The 18,679-nt window shown below is 36.4% G+C and overlaps 1 protein-coding gene across 1 annotated transcript in view; it reads right to left on the bottom strand.

Moving 5' to 3' along the window:
- Nucleotides 1-9,103: 9,103 nt before the first annotated feature.
- LOC107555063 (glycophorin-C-like) overlaps nt 9,104-18,679 on the bottom strand; it is a 27,385-nt gene continuing 17,809 nt past the window's right edge. Inside the window, exons 3-4 of the mRNA XM_016237758.1 lie at nt 12,363-12,392; nt 9,104-9,683 (exon numbers count right to left, since the gene is read on the bottom strand). Of these exons, the coding sequence (XP_016093244.1) occupies nt 9,487-9,683; nt 12,363-12,392 (227 nt within the window). The 3' untranslated portion in view covers nt 9,104-9,486. The remainder of the gene's footprint in view (nt 9,684-12,362; nt 12,393-18,679) is intronic.

Raw genomic sequence — 18,679 nt, 5'->3', positions numbered from 1 at the left:
TTTACTTTCTGTAACTACAGGTGTAACAGTGTGATTGTTCACTCTTTAAAATAAAAACAATATTTTTACTTCCCCACTGGAGCTGATTAAATATTTACAAAGCTCTGCACGATCATTAATTCGTATAATAAAATGCCTTTTTCTGGTGTCATTTCAGCTTGTTTTTCAGCTATGATGCTGCGATGTTAAACCAGAAGCAAACTAATGAACGCTTACCGACTTTTACTGATTACTTTGGTTTGATGCCAGGCTTCACACAAGCAATATCAGAAGGTTAAAAATAATTGCATTTTCATCTTACTGCCATGAATACCTCTCTTCACAACAGAGATGTCAGCTCTTCACTGTAATGGCCTCATTAAATTCACTTGCAGGTGAGCAAAGTGTACAATGCTGTGAAGACATATCAAAGCCACAGCGTGTTTGCCACAATAGCGCTGTCCAAAAACGCAAACGAGCACTTAAACGAGCATGTAGCTTGTTTAGAGCAATATTTATGAAGTATTCACACAGAGCTGAATGTCCAGGGCGGCCACTTCTACCTATTACAGATACAGTACCACTTTCCCAATAAACAAACAAATCTCCTGCTCTTTTCTATAAGGCAACTGTCTTGCCCTGCCAACACTCTTGGTTTCAAGGAATAATAGGCTGTGATGAGTGGAGATAAATCAGCTCATTCAGGTAATTGTGCCTTATGGGGATTTGCAGCCTCTGTGTAATGGCCCTCTTAAACACACCGCATAAGATGACCATGGCTGACTCATCAGGTTTGAGCCAACTGCACACATTTCCTTTCTCAGAATCTATCATCTGCTTGAAACTGTGAGATGGTTTTACTGCACTTTGTGTGCTTGGAGAGACTAAAACCTCTGATTCATGCAGAGCGAGTCAGAGGTTGGATACTTTGAGTTATATGTTGAGAGGCTGTAATGGACTTTAGTTTACAGATATTATTCCATAATTTTTCAAGACAATATCTATACAAATATTATGGGGAAACTTCACTGCGAATGAATCGTGGCCGTTAAGGCAAGAAGCAAAAACACTTTTTCATTGATCAATTTTGAGATTTTGACCTATTTGGTTTTCATAAAGGGTTGTTACAGGCTAGTGGAAAGAAAACATCCGAAATACACTTTTAAGTGTTTATTTTATTGCACTTAATCTATGTGTGTCTGTAGATTTCAGTTGCTATACATATATTTAAAGCCTGTTTTCTCAAAATGAGTCTCATGCAGAAATCCCACACTGTAAATAGGTTGCTGTAAATTTTACAGTAACTTACTGGCAGCAGTAGTGACCATATATTTTCCCATAATCCTTTGCTGTTTACAGTAAAATACTGTATACAAATTTTACAGTATCTTACTGTACATATTACAGTAAAATACTGTTCAAATTACAAAAATCAGTTACAGTGCACTTTAGCAGCACTTACATGTAAACTTTACAGATTTAATCCTACTTATATTCTGAAGGTTTGCAGAGGGTTTTATTCCTGTATCTTTATATGTATATATATATTGTATTTCTAAAAAACATACTGATTATTTATATATATATATATATATATATATATATATATATATATATATAAAACGATAAAAAGACATACAAAATCCCCTCTGTAAAAACCTCTAACCGACACATCAACAAAATAAAACAAATATTTTGAATCTGGCTTTATCCAATGTTCAGATTTTCTTCAGAAAATGTATGCAAATTAGTGCATATTTAATAGGATAATTCATCATTTGCATATTTAAACAACAAACCTTCCTTAACAATTCGTAGTGTGTTCTATTAATTGCATTTTTTACCCTATTCACTTGGGGTGTCTCGTCTTAATAGTTTGCATGTGCCTTCTGTGCTGTTTTCAGTTCACTTAAATCATTATGCAAATTAGGTGATGATACAAACATGGCCAAAACATTTGCACAATTCGTGGTCTGAGTATTAGGTTAGGAGGATGCCGCAGACTACTGCAATCTGACATACCTAACAGTGACTGTAGAGCCTTGCTCCACCACTTGAATCAGGTTTTTTTAAATGACAAAAGTGTTCTCAAGTACACCATACATAATGTTCATTTGGACGTTTATGATGCTTTCAGTATATCATCATTATTTGATGAATTATTGCTGCCATGATCAACAGAAAATGTATGTAAAGGAACCAAGTAAAAGAGAGATTCTTGTATTAAAGGTCTAATCTATAATGAGCTAACTTTACATATAAAGAAGGCGTGTTTGTGATAAAAACATGACACTGACGTAATTTAAATACAGCACAGCACTTAAGCAATTTGTTAAGATGGTTTACAGATTGCTTTTTTGTACTCAAATAGTGGTGAATTTGAACCTCGCTATGTTTATGGTATCTTATTAATTCATTACATTGGAGTCAGACTTTTAAACACAAGATATATGGCCATTCTTTGCCTCAAAGGGACAGTTCATCCAAGGATGATCATTCGGTCATCATTTCCTCACCCTTATGTCATTCCAAACCTGTATCACTTTCTTTATTCTTTGGAATGCAAAATAATATATAAATGCCCTTTTTGTCCATACAATAAAAGTGAAAAGTAAACAAAATGGTTTAGTTACCGACATTCTTAAAATATCTTTGGAATGACATGAGGGTAAAGAAATTATGAATTTTTGTTACAGAATTTACATTTTTTAGGTGAATTTTCTCTTTAAATATAGCTTTAGTACTTAAAATTCTGTCATAAAAACCCAAAAGTTCTTAGTGCAGTGAAACCTAGCACCATTCTTCAAGAAGAAATGCCTAGTTTTTCAAGGTGGAAATCTGCTTTAGAATGTCCATTAGAGGTTCAGATCTGGTCATTGGGGAGGTCAAGAAAAGTTTGTTTCTCAATTTGGTGCTTATAAAACCAAATTCTTAAAAGCATTTAGCGGTTTTTATGGGGGCACCATCGCTCGGTATATTGGAATATCATGAGATAACCGTGTTAGGAACATATCATGTACCTGATCCTGTAAAAACCTCATATTACTTGGCTGAGCAAACATCAGATGTAATGACTTTGCCAAGATGACTGCCCACACTAGTACAGATCCCTCACCACATTTAACAGCTAACATCCTTTGTCCAGACGTAAACCTGTCCAGATGTAGGAAACAGCCTGGGAGTCTTGGTTACAAACGGTTTCCTTTTTCATATTGTGCTTATGTTATTTCATACATCCCTTGTACTGTCTAATGATCTGTGGTGAGCAGTTTGTTTCCTCAAGAGAGTTAACACTGTACTAGAATGCTGACTCGATATGGAAATTTCATCAGGCGTTTACAAATGGCACCACGAAAGTGTCCTTTAAGGACCATTGGCTATTTCTAAGTATTTTTTGTCTCAATTTGTTTCTGAAAAGATAATAAAAGACTGCCAAAGAAGCACTGTAACTGGCATCATTACTGTGATTTAAAGCAAATATCTGCACACTGAAGATGACTGTCATTTACAGCAGATTGTTTGCACTAACAGGGATCAATCGTATGACTTAAGTTGTGTATCTCTGTCCTAAACATATTGTGACAGGAAACAGATGCAATGGGTGAAGAGGGCTAGAATAATATTTTCACACTTTTTGCATAATTTGATAAAATTACAGCTTGATTGGACATGAATGAGATTTTTTTAAAAATAAGTGAAATTTACTATTATAATGTTTAAAATTATTAAACATTTTGTGAAAAAGTAATATTGAAATGGGTACTTTTTTATTATTATAGTAATACTTCTTTTTATGATGGATTTTCTGTATCTACTAAACATTGAAAAGACGACAGCTCTAACTTTATCAATTTAGTTTTGAAACAGAACCAAAAAAGATTAATTTCATTAATGTCCGATAAGCTGCTCTTCACCAACCTGAGTGAGTAAAGTCCTCCAACAGAGGAGGAATCAAAGCACCTTGGCTGTGGATTTAAGGAAGTTCAGTAAACAGAGCCAGGCCACGCTCTCCTGTGGAGCTGCAGAGGGCACCAAGGTTGCACAGAGCCACAGCCATTTTCAAGATGAACAACCTTGTCCTTATGCTCTAAATATATCTTCTGGATTTCCAGTTGTGCAGACCAGCTCCCTCAATCTACCCCACTAAGGACAGATGTCAGCTTTCTGTGCCACAGCTCTGACCCTGCCAGTGACACACAGCTGGATGGAGCGAGCAGATCTGGAACAGTCTCAGCAGTGCTGTGGCTGGAGATGCAATGTTGTTGTGAGCATTATGTCAGAGGTGAAAGAGTGTGATCCCAGCGCACCAATGGCTGAATTCAGAATGAGGAGAGGAAAGCACAGTGTACTTCTTCGCCTCTCATCTTCTCTTCCTCTCGCTCTCATACAGGTTTGTAAAGACATACAGTGTGGTTCATTATGGCTACATTTAGTTTACAAATCTCTCTCATTTGAAACTGTGCGAAATGCAAAGTTTTGAGATTTACATCAGAGGATGTGTGAGGCTGTCTGAAGCCAAATGCAGCTGTCTTGCTGCCCAGTCAGTCACTGACTTAACAGGCAGCATGTTTGTGTGAGGGAACCTCCTAGTGATCTGCTTTCAGACAGACTTCCAAGGCACCATAGCGTCATGTCTAATGAACAAGAACAAATTCAAGTGTGCTTTAGAGACCAAGAGGATACTGAATAACTTCAATGCTTGTTTGTCATTAGTATCCTGAAAAATAACATGGCATTTTTAATTTAAGTCAAACATCCGCTAAAACGACACGCATTGGCTTTTGGCAGCAAAAAATAAATAAATGGTGCCTTTTAAAAACCATAAAGGCATCTTAGTAGAAAGGATGGTAGGCAAACTTTGCATTCAAACATGTCTTGATACCATCCATAATACATATGCAATCAGACAGTTCTCAAAAAAAATATTTTTGTATGATTTAAATAGCATCTCAAATAATCGAAAATATTAAAATAAACATTTTTAGTGTACCGTTCAAAAGTTTGGGGTCGGTAAGATTTTTTTATTGCTGAAAAATAAGCAATTTTGTTGTTGAAAAAAGTTGCTTGCTTACCAAGGCTGCATCGAAAATACAGTAAAACATCAATATTGTGAAATATTATTACAATTTTAAATAACTAATTTCTATTGTAATATATTTAAAAATGTAATGTATTTCTGTGAAGGTAAAGCTGAGTTTTCAGCAGCCATTATTACAGTCTTCAGTGTCTCATGATTCTTCAGAAATCATTCTAATATGCTGATTTGCTAAAAAAAACATTTCTTATTAATATGAATGCTAAAAACAGTTGTGCTGCTTAATTTTTTTTGTGGAAATTGTATTCCACAAATATGAATATAAAGAACAAAAGAACAGCATTTTATTTGAAATAGAAATATTTTGTTACGTTATAAATGTTTTTACTGTCACTTTTGATAATTTATGCTCCTTACTGACTCCAAACTTTTGAACAGTAGTATAAGTGCCCTTGTGGATAAAAAAAAAAAGCCTCTGCATTGAAGCTGTTGCTTTGATATTCAGCACTTGTGAATTAAAAAGACTGTCAAGCTTTAAACTCAGTTGGGGACAGTCTTGCGACTTTATTCCCCTCTAGTGTTATTTTAGTAAAATCAAAATGTTACAAAAGCAATTTGTGCTTGGCAAGAGCTACTGTACTTTATGTGAAGAGAGATTCTGAATACTCAATCATCAGAAATGTCACAGAAGAGCGTTCTGCTTGAAAAGTGGAAAACTGATGTGCTGATGGCTTCTGTGTGTTCATTTGATGTAGTTTCAATTTTCCGTTCAGTTTTGTATTGTATTGTTGACAAATCCATGTCTTATTTCAAGTCTGTTAGACTTCCGAACAACTGAAAAAAGCTGCAGTATTGACATACTGCTCACTGCAAAAGATCATTTCTGTCTTGTCTAAAATATGCTATGTTAATGTTACAGGCTTTTGAATCTAATCTTGAGGAGAAATGCACCCTTAAAATACAGCTACACAGAGCATTGCTGCTCTAACCTTTCAGGGCAGGTCTTAGTTCACTAGAAAATGACAGCCAGGTGTATATTAAAGGAACAGTTAACAGCTAGAAATGTACTCACCCCCCAGGTCATCCAAGATGTGGATCAGTTTGTTTCTTCATCAGATCAGATTTGGAGAAATTTAGCATTACATCACTTGCTCACCAATGGATCCTCTGCAGTATATCCAATGACTCCAGTCCATCAATTAACATATTGTGAAGTGAAAAGCCATTGCTTCTGGGTAAAATAGTCAGAGTCCTATACCATAATATTACTTTCTCTAGTGAAAAAGGCATCTTGTCTGAATCAGGAGAGAAATATCAAGTACATATACAAGCGAAAACAGTTCTAAACAAATGTGTCAGTAGATTTTGATGTGAGAGGACAACAGAGGATGGACTTTTTCACTGGAGGAAGCATTATTATGGATTATTGACTGTTAAGGTATTTTGACCAGAAGTGACAGTTAAAGTTAAAAAAGTCTTAATGATGGATTTGTTTCTTATGAATATGCAGCTTTTCTCTTTACAAGACATTAACTGATGGATTGGAGTCATGTGGATTGTGTTTATCAGCGGTTTGGACTCTTGTTCTAATGGCACCCATTTACTTGTAGAGGATCCATTGGTGAGCAAGGGATGTAATGCTAAATTTCTCCAAATCTGTTCCAGTGAATTTTCATTTTGGGGTGAACTATTCCATTAAAGCACATGACGTTTCAGGTTTGCCAGATCACATCTGGCTTTCTGTTGTGCTGTGAAATAGACAATAAAAAAAGAAAAAAGTTCTTTTTGTTCTAGCCTGTTTTTTTGAAAGCATATTTCCACTTCTTTTATCCTCACAGGCCACTGATGTCAAAACTCTGGGAACATGTTTAAAGTTTAAAATGTTTTAAGAAACATTAAGAAATTATGAAGTGATGTGACTGTAGGAAACAAGCATTTGTGTTGGAGCATTGTGGGAGGTGATAATTGTGTCCTCATGCACATTTCACTCCTGTTTGTGGATGATGAATCATAGAGGTGTCAGTGTTGATTATCAAAATATAAGGGAAGACAGGAAATATAACTATTACACAAAACTGTCCTTTCAGTTGTTAAAAAAAAAACAGCAGAAACCTTTAGTGGTGAGGTGTCATTAATCAAGAGCGCTGGATGTAGGAAGAGGGGGGTGAGAAGGTGAGATGAGATTTGGTGCTCAGGGCTTATTTTCAGCATCCATCCTTGAAGCAAAGAATTAATCAAAAGAAAAATATCTCTCACTTGTGTCGGATTCTCGCGGTGTAGCTCACCTCCAAAGTGTCTGGCATTTTCATTTTGTTGCATCAGCATCTGTACTGGCCTTTGAATAATGTGTACATATTTTGGTAAAAATCTTCCAGAAGAGATCTCGTTGAAAAATGTATTTTATCATTTATCATGGTACACATCAACTCAAATATTTATAAATGATCATATTTATAGCACTCCATGTCCCCCTGCCACACAAACGGCTTGCATGAAATAATATTTCAGTATTTTATTTGCACATTTTGGTTTCCCAGGAGTGAATAATGCAACACCTGTACTAATTACTCCCCCATGAAGAGGAACTGAAACTATCAATGGCCCGAAGCCTGGTTGTTTGATCCAAAAATCACTAAACTGAGCACAGCAGGAGCTCTCTTTACTGCCAGTTGCTGTAAGCTTAAAGGAAATAGTTCATGCAAAAATGAAACTTCTGTCATCATTTTCTGACCCTCACGTTGTTCCAAACCTGAATGCCTATGTTTTTTTTTTCTGTGGAAAACAGAAGGTTTTAGCAAAAACAGCACCATAAAAGCATCATAGAAGTATATGACTCACGCACTTTATTCCAAGTCTTTGGAGCCATTTGACAACACTATGTGTGGAACAGACCTAAATTTAACTATTATTCACTGAAAATCTTGTTTGACAGCTATGGTCACTGTTTACTTTTAATTTAAAGTAAGGAGCAGCTTAGAAAATATGCTATAAATAAGAAATACAAGCTTTGACAGACACAAAGGGAAGTATAAATGATGACACTTTTCATTTTTGAGTGTACCCTTTCCTTCCTTCCTTCGATAAAATTGGGAAACTGAAAAAAGGCAACTAGAACAAGCAATATAATTCATTTTATTTGTAGCTAAAGCGTTAACATGAAATTTAAAAAAGTTAAGGCATCTGAAGCATATATTTTTTCTCATTTACTCCACTGACTAACTTTGCTTCTAATTACAAGCAATATTTCATTAGTTCAGTCTAACAATTAGATTATAGATATTCTTACATAAATCCTTTTTTTTCACAAGCAGAAGAAAACAGTTCTATTTAGAATTACCTCAGTATAAAAACAGAACAATGCATATGGTTAACACCTACAATCTCAAAAATAAAGGCACAAAAGCCATCACTGGGGTGGTACCCCTTCAAAAGTTACTAATATGTGCCTTTAAGTTATTAATATGCACCCTTTAGGTACAAGGTGTACCTTTTAAAAAGGTACCACCCCAGGGACAGCTTTTTTACCCCCTGAGAGTGTATGTGAATAATAAGGATAAGACATATTTCTGCCTCTTATAACCCAATGGCTTTTCTCCCACTGTTTTTCCTATTGCATTATTTCCCTTCCTATTTCAATATGTGAATGTTCTTGCTGAATGAGTTATGTGTTCTAGTGCAAGAAAGATGGAGTGCAATTTTTTAGACAGTCTCAATAACTATTTAAAATACACGGCACATTAAAAATGTGACATTGAGTACTGAACTCCTGTAAAACCAGTCAGGAAGAAAATAGTGTACATGTTTATTACGCTCATTACGGTAATTTTCAGGCAGAGCAGAAAGATTCTTTTGAGGTGTTTTACATTGAGTTGGTCAGTGAGTCTTTAGCAAGAACTGCATTCAGACAAAACCAGAGCTATTTTATCTTTAAAAAATAAGATGCTCTTAAGAAAATGAACAAACTTCTTCGAATTTAACTTCTTTCTTCAGAAAGAAGAATCTGATCCCTGATTCTTTTATATGTCATATACAGTATATAGATATGAGACCAATAAATTTCAGTCTTGTTTTTTTTTTTTTTTTTTACAGTGTTCTTTAAATTTGACATTTAAATGTCCTGAAATATCACCGGTCATTCACATTCATATCCTGTCTAATAAGATCAAAGACTTTCCTTCCCTTCAACTGAAGAGCATTTCATTCTCCTGAGCTGATGTTTGTTCAGACACTCAGCTTTACAAGGAATGCAGCATATTCTTTCGTGTATACTCAATTTTATCTATTTTTCAGGAACAAATAAATATAAACGATATCAGATATTAAAAGAGGAATTTCTGAATACTCTTCTTGTTAGTTTCTGTTTGTTGGGAGCTCAGTCAGTTACTTCACTGCTCCAGCAAACAGGATTGAGGCATCATGTGAGCCTGCAGGAGTTTATTATATGACATGTATAAAGGGCCAGCTATTGGGTCTCATATGAAATACTCTTTCTTGCTCTCGTCCATGGCGTCCTGCAGGGCAGGGTCTCCACGCAGAGCAGCATCTGCTGTCTCTGCGAACTCTGTGCCCTTGGCTTCATTGGTATGATATGTGCCCTTGTGCTTGTACATGTATCGCAGAATGACGGCCAGCAGGAGAAGCAGGACCAGACCCACCACAGCAATGACAACTAGAACACACAGACACAGAGAAAGGAGGTTATAATAGAAGAAAGCCTGTGGGATGCAGCTATTAGGTGAGACCGAGTGTCCTGAAGTAAACAGACTACACTGTTTTGAGTTCAATGGGCCATTACTGGCTGTATGGGTTTTTGTCAGCGGTTGATACGGATAAAGGGTTTTAAAATGGATTTTGCTGGGCTTGTTAGCACAAAATATTTTCCCATTATAAAATTAAAGAAAAAAAATAAAAACATTGTTTTGTATTAGTCAACAACATGCCACAAAAGTTGTTGATTGAGCTTAACTTGTACTAAATCTGGAACATATTTCTGATTCAAAAGATGATGCCGATACCAATATCTGAAGGTAGTTGATGGTCATAATTATTATATAATACAAATTCATGATTGTATTTTTTCAGCAAATAAGATGTTCACATTTTACATAAAATTTACAAAACATTTAGAAATAATTTTTATTGTTTTTTTATTAGTTTGCTAAAACCATGCAAACTAATAAACGATAAAAAAAAAAAAAAAGTTAGTTATTTATTTAAAAAAAAAAAAAAAAAAAAAAAACGTTCACGCAAAGAAAGAAGGCGTAACTTTGATTCTTGCTGTAGTATTGTTGCTGCCGCCATGTCGTGAAGACGCTGTCGGTTTCATAATGAAAGCGAAACTACTTTGTTTGGCCATCCAAAAGAGAGCACAACTAGAAATCAGTGGTTAAGTTGTATTAACAACAACGAGGACTGTTTCCTGGGAGAGTAGCCTACAATGCCGGTGTCTGTTTCTATGAAGTGGGGCAATTCCAACTTTGCAAGGACAGTCTGGCGCTTCTGACTCACAGCCTGTAAATACAGTTTCATATTTAAAGAATTTGCCACTGATGATTCAAATGTGAGTTTTGAGCAGTGTAGAGTAGCACTTGTTATTTGTCGTTTCTCTGATCACAAATGCAGACATGGTTTTAGGTTTACGCAGCGCGATACGCAACGCGTAAAAAGACAGTATAAGTCATTATAATCAGTAATTATGTCCCCACTGGATGCAACAAATGCCTCGTTTATAATTGGTTTTCATGTTTTTGTCTCGTAGCTCCAGGCGGCCACATGGCATCACAGTATGGTAGGGGCATAACATTTCCGTCACACGCTTGAGGAATTCGGCCAATCACAACGCACTAGATAGCTGGCCAATCAGAGCACACCTCACTTTTTAGACCGATGAGCTTTGTAAAAATCAACGCGTTTCAGAAAGGCGGGGCATAGAGGAGCAACAACATAGCGGACCTTAAACCGCATAAACGCATTGCATTAAACCAAATACACAAAATAATGTTATTTTTAGCAACGTCATATGACCTCTTTAACAAATAGAAAATATTTTAAAAATAAAATTCAAACAAAGTCAAAATATTAATAAAACCTAATGGGATAGAAAAAGGCCACTTCTGTTTAGCAGTCTCTGCATTTGACCAGTTAGCCAATTATGTTAAAATATTCAAATATTTGCGGATTAATTAGTCTATGCCTTGGTCTATAACTAGTTGTCATAATTTTATTCTCGACCCAACTTATCTTTAGCTATATTCAAGTGGGAATTTAACAGAAAACCATGTTTAACATCTATATGACAGCAAGAGGACAGGGAGATGCGATAAAAGAATGTTAGATTCAGGTGTAAATTTAGCTAATGAAAATAGAGACCGACTTAACCACTGAAAGTTAATCTTCAGAGTGACCCGTCTGTAGAGAACTACAGTAAATCACACTAACAAACTAATATGCTCAATGAAATACACAATTTCTCCTGATATGGCAGACCAGTTGCCTGAAAAAGGTTTTGAGGGCATGTGTCATTCGAACCCTGCTGAAATTTACGGATTCCAGTTACTTCAGTACATGAGAACAAACCCACACACTGATTATTCATGTGTAAATGAGCTAAAGTGAGACCACTGTGGTACTGGTACTTTTTTTTTTTTTTGCTCAGCCAGAGATCTTCTGAGGCTAGGAAACATCTTGAGCACAAATTACCTCTCATTTGTACAGAAATCTTTTAAGCCTCTCTGACCATCATCAAAGTGCTAACTACACACTCTGGAGGCAAAAAGCATCTTTCACCACTGACAGACATGCACTTTGAATAAGTACATTTTTTTTTTACAAGTAATGTCATTATCTTATAGAAGATATTTTACCAGTGCCCAGTTTTGTTCCGGAAAGCTCTTGAAAGCATCAAATGGACTGGATATTTGGAAATGAAAATTGATATAAAGGCATCAGACAGAGGAATATATCCCTGTTTAGAATAGCTGTTAGGGAAAGGTTTTGGCCTGTGCGTGTTCCTGTTTTGCCATCTATAACAATTTTTCTCTGCCTCCAGAGTAATTAGTCACATGACATTTACAGGTCAGGTGATTGGCTCAAAAACAGCTGTGCCTAGACCTAAACGCCCATCGTAAGCTTAAGTAGATCGCAGAAACCATTGACACCAATGGTCTCTACGATCTACCTAGGCTTTACAATGCTCTCGGGAAATGCAGCCTTGACAACAGTCATTTTTAAAGGGTCAAATTAGGTAGAAATATTGACTTGGGTCAAAAGATGCACAGTTTTACATTTGTAGCTGAGATTAAGGCATGATAGATACAGTATGTGAAAGTCTGTGAGCTGTTGCACTTACCTCCAACTATGGCTTCAAAGTATGGTCCCTCTAAAGACAAGAAAATATTTTGATGAAGGAAAATTGGTTATAGCGTATGACAAGCTGATTTTTATTTTAATAAGAATGGTCATATCACATATCATTTTGTCCATTTTGTAATATAGTGCCAGTTCTAGTAGTGTTGCTATAAGCCTCTGCTGATTTTAAGCATAATGTCTTACATACATGTCATACATTTGATCAAAGTTACCTCTGTTCGATTTCTAAATGGCGAGAGTTCTGAAACTTTTTGAAGATAAGTGTTTTTCTAGCAGTGCTGCAGTGCAGCCATGCAACTCTACAAGATCCTTCCCGCCTCACTGATCCCTCACAAAACACGAACGGTTGACTTTCTTCCGGTGTTATAATAACACACGTGAATCTTTCATGATGCTTTGTTTTTATAGACAGCTGTCTCCCTCGTCGAATTACAGCAAGACTAGTTTTCTCCATCACCATGGGAACAAAAAGCTAGTTAAAGAAAATGATTGAAGATAATCATGAATTATTGCAAAGGCAACATCTGCTGCCTTGACTTGACTTTCACTGAAGGACAGGCAAATCAAACATGTTGCTGTCAAAATTGAGATGGATCTAGTGAGACCCCAAAACTATTTTTAAACCGAAAGGATGATGCAGGTTTGACCAAGCAGATGCCCCAAAACATGAACAATTAAGCTCCCTCATTAGGGTCTAATAACCTGTTACATTGTGATTAAAACCTCATTGTGATATGTTTACAGCATGATTGTATTTGGAGTAATTAAGGAGACACGGAACATTCACATTTGGGTAATGTGAAGGGCATGAAGGTGTGTTTGCAGATATAACATCCGCTCATGTGATCTTTAATGTCTCCGTATGAGTTCAATGATTAGTTGTCCTTTAGAAAAGGTACTGTGTATAGTGATATGGAAGAAAGAAAGAAAAAAAAAAGAGAAAAAAACACAAAAAACCGAGGCTCTCAGCGAGTGCATTTATAAATCAATCAAGTGCTTCCAGCTCCACCAAGGATTTTTCTCCACAGCATCTTTTCTCATAACTTCATTAAAACTAGGAAGACTCTGTGAAACAAATCAGACCCTATTAGAGAGATATATTTCATCCAAAGTACCACACACTTCTACTGTGAGTTGTCATCATAGTACCCAAACGTATGACCCCACAAAAAACCGAGGCTCTCAGCGAGTGCATTTATAAATCAATCAAGTGCTTCCAGCTCCACCAAGGATTTTTCTCCACAGCATCTTTTCTCATAACTTCATTAAAACTAGGAAGACTCTGGATGAAATATATCTCTCTAATAGGGTCTGATTTGTTTCACAAAGTACCACACACTTCTACTGTGAGTTGTCATCATAGTACCCAAACGTATGACCTGCTGACCTCAAAACGGTCCATAATACCACTCTTAGATTCCTCCAAGCAGTTAATGTCTCTTAAGAGCAGCGATCTAACATAGCAAATAAAATGTTTGTACATCTATGAAATCTCCTGGAAAACTGATTCCTGAAAATATTGAAAGGCATATTTAAATAGTTGGAGAAGAGTGCTGTACACTCAGACGCCTTTTCAATACAATTATTAAAGTCGTAGTGACATGAAAATGTACATTTTCTAAATGCATGCTTTTAATCGTATTGTGAATTATTCATCCATATCACTTTTTTTTAAAATATATAATAACTTCATCTTCTGGTGAAAGGATAGACTTCCATCTGGTGACGTATACTAGAACTCCCACTGCTTTCTTACAATGGACTGCAAGCTCACATTCAGATCTGCCTCCATCCAATCAACAACAAAGAGCAAGTCTCTGTCATACATTTATTTTTATTTTTCAAAAATCCATTTCACTCTGATGTACTTTGCAACACGGAAAAAAGATATGTCGCTACTTCCATTACATCAAAACTTTAAATGTGCACTTATGTTTGCTCATTAAAAGTTTTACAATTAAACGCAATAATAGTATATATTTTTTTAATGTTTAAAATCATATACACTAACATGAGTTGTATGAGCAACCGAATACAAGTTGTTTTTGTATATGGAACAGTGATGTGACTGAGGTCACGTGACCAGCTAAATATTACTCGTTTTCTTAGTATTCCCCTGCTATTGGACACTTTCCTTATATCATAAATTAATCACAGGTGACTGCAAATATCTACATTAACAATGGTAATTGAAAACCTTTGCTTCTGTAATGCACATCACTAGACCAAGGACCAGCAAGATGAAAAAAAAAAAAAAGACCTAGCGCACATTTAAGAATGCTAACATGTGCTTTAGCTGTTGGGAAAGTTGGAAAAGTTTAAACATTTGAAACAAAGGGGCATGAAGGACACTGTTGTTTTTATATCTCACAGGTCAAGTTTTCATTTCCATTAAGTGAATAGAGGGGCAAACTGTTGAAATCTATTTAGGACTTAAATCTGAAGTGTGGAATTTCTGCACCACTGGCTTCACCGAACCGAATTGCAAAAATAATGGTCACTTTCAAACAATCTTGCCACAAACTCACCACTGGCTGAGCCAATACTGAGACATATTGTATATATTGGATGCTGAAACAAACAGAGCAATGTTTTAATAGCACCACTAAACAAATGGCTTACTCTTAAATTAAGATAGATTTAAAGCTTATCAGTATAATAAAAAATCTACTATGACACATTTTATGTGTGGCACAAGGAGACCCGGAATTTCAGGCTAAAATATATAATGGATATAGTTCTCATTTTACAGCAGAAATTCTCAGTATAGTGGATGTTAAGCCCAATATAAAAGATCTTTCTAGTCACACTCAGCCTAGAGCCACAGCACCCCAGGACGGATTAAATCTCTGCTAAATTTGCCATGCAAACACGAGGGAGCCTGTCTGGCCTGGAGGCGTCCCCTCGTTAGTGAAATCCGCCAGCCGCTGTGACATGGAGGAGGACATCTGTGCTGCGTGGCCAGATCTGAAGAACAGCTTCTTTTTTTTTTTTGGCCCAGCAGCAAGACATTTGCTTTCATCACCTTCCCAGAAGTGGAGCTAATCTTGCCCAAAGCTGGCTTTTGTAGCGCACTGGTAATTGTCTCCCGATAGGATGGGCCGCAAAACCAAGAGCCAGAATGAATTCCAGTCCCTTCAGTTCTTGGGTGGGAAACGCATTAAGCTGATAATTTTCCAGCTTGAATTAATGCAAATTTCTCATTGTTGCTCTGCCCAGTGCCCAAACTGTAAATCTGCCCAAATTTCCACAAATTGGAGAACTACCAAAGCAATGGCATTTAGCTCTGATCTGAACATTTTATTCCTGGGGACAACCAATGATCTGGCTCTCATCAGTCACACATATTGGATAACTAGGTTAAAAGTGGTCCTAAATAGTCTACTTCTAGACATGTAATGTTTTATTCCCAAATAACTTTATCAGACTTAAGACACCAAAACTACCGCTTCCTCTTGTAATCCAGAATCTATCAGTTTGCATGCCGATTCTGCCGCTCATTTTAATTTCACTAAATGTGCCACAAAAGGCCCATCACCTCCCTATAGGCAGGCTCTATAGTACATTGTCAAAACCGCAGGAAGAGAGGTCCTGGTCTCATCTCTGAGGTGATGAAGAGTCAGGGCAGGCCTTCATGTTTCATGTAGAGAATTAACAGCTCTGATGTCTGTCAGGAAAGCACTCGACTGTGGCCAACTGCCTGTGCCAAACTAAGAGTGAAAACAGCCACTAAACGCCTCGCTAAACTCGCTTTTAGACACTCCTTTCCTCTCACTCTCTTTGTCGCTCTCACTTCTCATATGATTGGCTGTGGTTTATTATTCATCATCCTTTTAAAAGAGCAGCTTAAAAACGGACAGACGCAGATCCACTTGAAAACTGGAAGTCCATCTCACTCAGGCAATCTCTCATTCATTCATATTCATATATATATATATATATATATGGCCCTTAATTCGGACTCTGAAAATATCGGTTTTCAGTGAAAAATCAACCTATGAATGGCTCTCTTATAGTTGCCACTATAACAGTAAAAATGCATTTTAAAATTGAACAAATTACACACTTTAGCTTTAAACCAGCTGGTTGTAAAATGTAAGCCCCCAAATCCTACTATGTGAAGAAGCATTAAAAGCTAAGCAGCTTCCCCTTAAATAGCCCATTGCCAGTGAGGACATTGACAATAGATGATAACTTGAGGGAGCTACAGAGAAGCCTCAGCCTATAATGAACCTCTAACAAACCATACAAACGCTCAGTCCTAGTTAATCAACATTTTAATTAGATACATTTTTCTGTGGTGCAGCAGTCACAGTGAGGAAGAATAAGGCCACCACATAGTTGAAAGTTTATGACGTATCCTGCAAAAATTCCTAATGGATTTCACACTGTTCTACATATTTTCTGCTCCTCAGAGGTGGTAAGAATGAGAACTCATTCCTACAGTGCAAGGTTGTTCAAGGGAGTTAAATGGGAATGTTGGGGGGTCCTTGTAAAAAGTTTAGTCAAAAGTAAATAAAATAAATACAATGTTATTATATAATGTCACTAATACAAACTTATTTATTAAGAACTGGTAAGAATGAAAGCACAGCAAGTATAATATAATTATCCTTACAGTAGTATAACTGTATACATGATAAATACAAAATATAAATTGTCTTTACATTTTGGTGTCTGAGTCACGATCCCACGATTTCCTCGTCCCTGCCATCTCATAATACTATATGGAATTAAAACGTTACAGTAATATGCTTTATGTATTAAGTGGTGAATGACTTGTAACCCCTTATCAGACTTGAGATTGGTTTTCAGTGAAAAATCAACCTATGAATGGCTCTCTTATAGTTGCCACTATAACAGTAAAAATGCATTTTAAAATTGAACAAATTACACACTTTAGCTTTAAACCAGCTGGTTGTAAAATGTAAGCCCCCAAATCCTACTATGTGAAGAAGCATTAAAAGCTAAGCAGCTTCCCCTTAAATAGCCCATTGCCAGTGAGGACATTGACAATAGATGATAACTTGAGGGAGCTACAGAGAAGCCTCAGCCTATAATGAACCTCTAACAAACCATACAAACGCTCAGTCCTAGTTAATCAACATTTTAATTAGATACATTTTTCTGTGGTGCAGCAGTCACAGTGAGGAAGAATAAGGCCACCACATAGTTGAAAGTTTATGACGTATCCTGCAAAAATTCCTAATGGATTTCACACTGTTCTACATATTTTCTGCTCCTCAGAGGTGGTAAGAATGAGAACTCATTCCTACAGTGCAAGGTTGTTCAAGGGAGTTAAATGGGAATGTTGGGGGGTCCTTGTAAAAAGTTTAGTCAAAAGTAAATAAAATAAATACAATGTTATTATATAATGTCACTAATACAAACTTATTTATTAAGAACTGGTAAGAATGAAAGCACAGCAAGTATAATATAATTATCCTTACAGTAGTATAACTGTATACATGATAAATACAAAATATAAATTGTCTTTACATTTTGGTGTCGGAGTCACGATCCCACGATTTCCTCGTCCCTGCCATCTCATAATACTATATGGAATTAAAACGTTACAGTAATATGCTTTATGTATTAAGTGGTGAATGACTTGTAACCCCTTATCAGACTTGAGATTGTAAAAAGGAAATATTGATCACATTATTTACGGTGTCTGCAATGCACAGATTCACATCAAAAAAGGCCTCAAAACAGCCTTGAGTGAAAGCATGAAAGCCCATCAATAAATCTCTCATTTACTGGTCAGGAGCTCTTCTCAGATTCCTCTATGCCACCAAGGCTATCCAGACCTTTAAATCATCCACTTAAACAGGCTTTACGATAGTCATTTCTATCAGACTTGAGAGGACCGGTCACTGTATTTCTACATTGTATTGTTGGTGATGTGATTGCCCTGCAAGATCATATCAGAAAATTGATGATGAAGAAGCTTGTGTCAAGGCCAAATGATGTTCATCAGCCTTCCCAAGTGAAGAAGAATCATCCTATTGAACCAGAAATCTCTATATTACAATGTTTTAAACCTTTAAGGTACGTCACATTAGCAAAATTTTGCAGGCAAAAAAGCTCTTCATCTATTGTCAATATAGTGACTTATGAAGTACAGCTCACAGAAAGCACTTTAAACATAATACATTTGTCGGCGCCGATGGCCTCGTGGGCAGCGTGCCGATATATAGCGCCTTTGCACTTCGGGTATCCTGAGTTCGAGTCCTGGCCCATGGACCTTTTCCGATCCCATCCCCCTCTCTCACCCACTTCGCTTCCTGTTGACCT

This window comes from Sinocyclocheilus grahami, unplaced genomic scaffold, assembly GCF_001515645.1.
Source record: "Sinocyclocheilus grahami isolate Dianchi unplaced genomic scaffold, SAMN03320097.WGS_v1.1 scaffold523.1, whole genome shotgun sequence".
In the NCBI taxonomy this organism is placed as follows: domain Eukaryota; kingdom Metazoa; phylum Chordata; class Actinopteri; order Cypriniformes; family Cyprinidae; genus Sinocyclocheilus; species Sinocyclocheilus grahami.
Note: the sequence above shows the minus strand (reverse complement) of the source record. Positions and strands in the feature narration are given on the sequence as shown.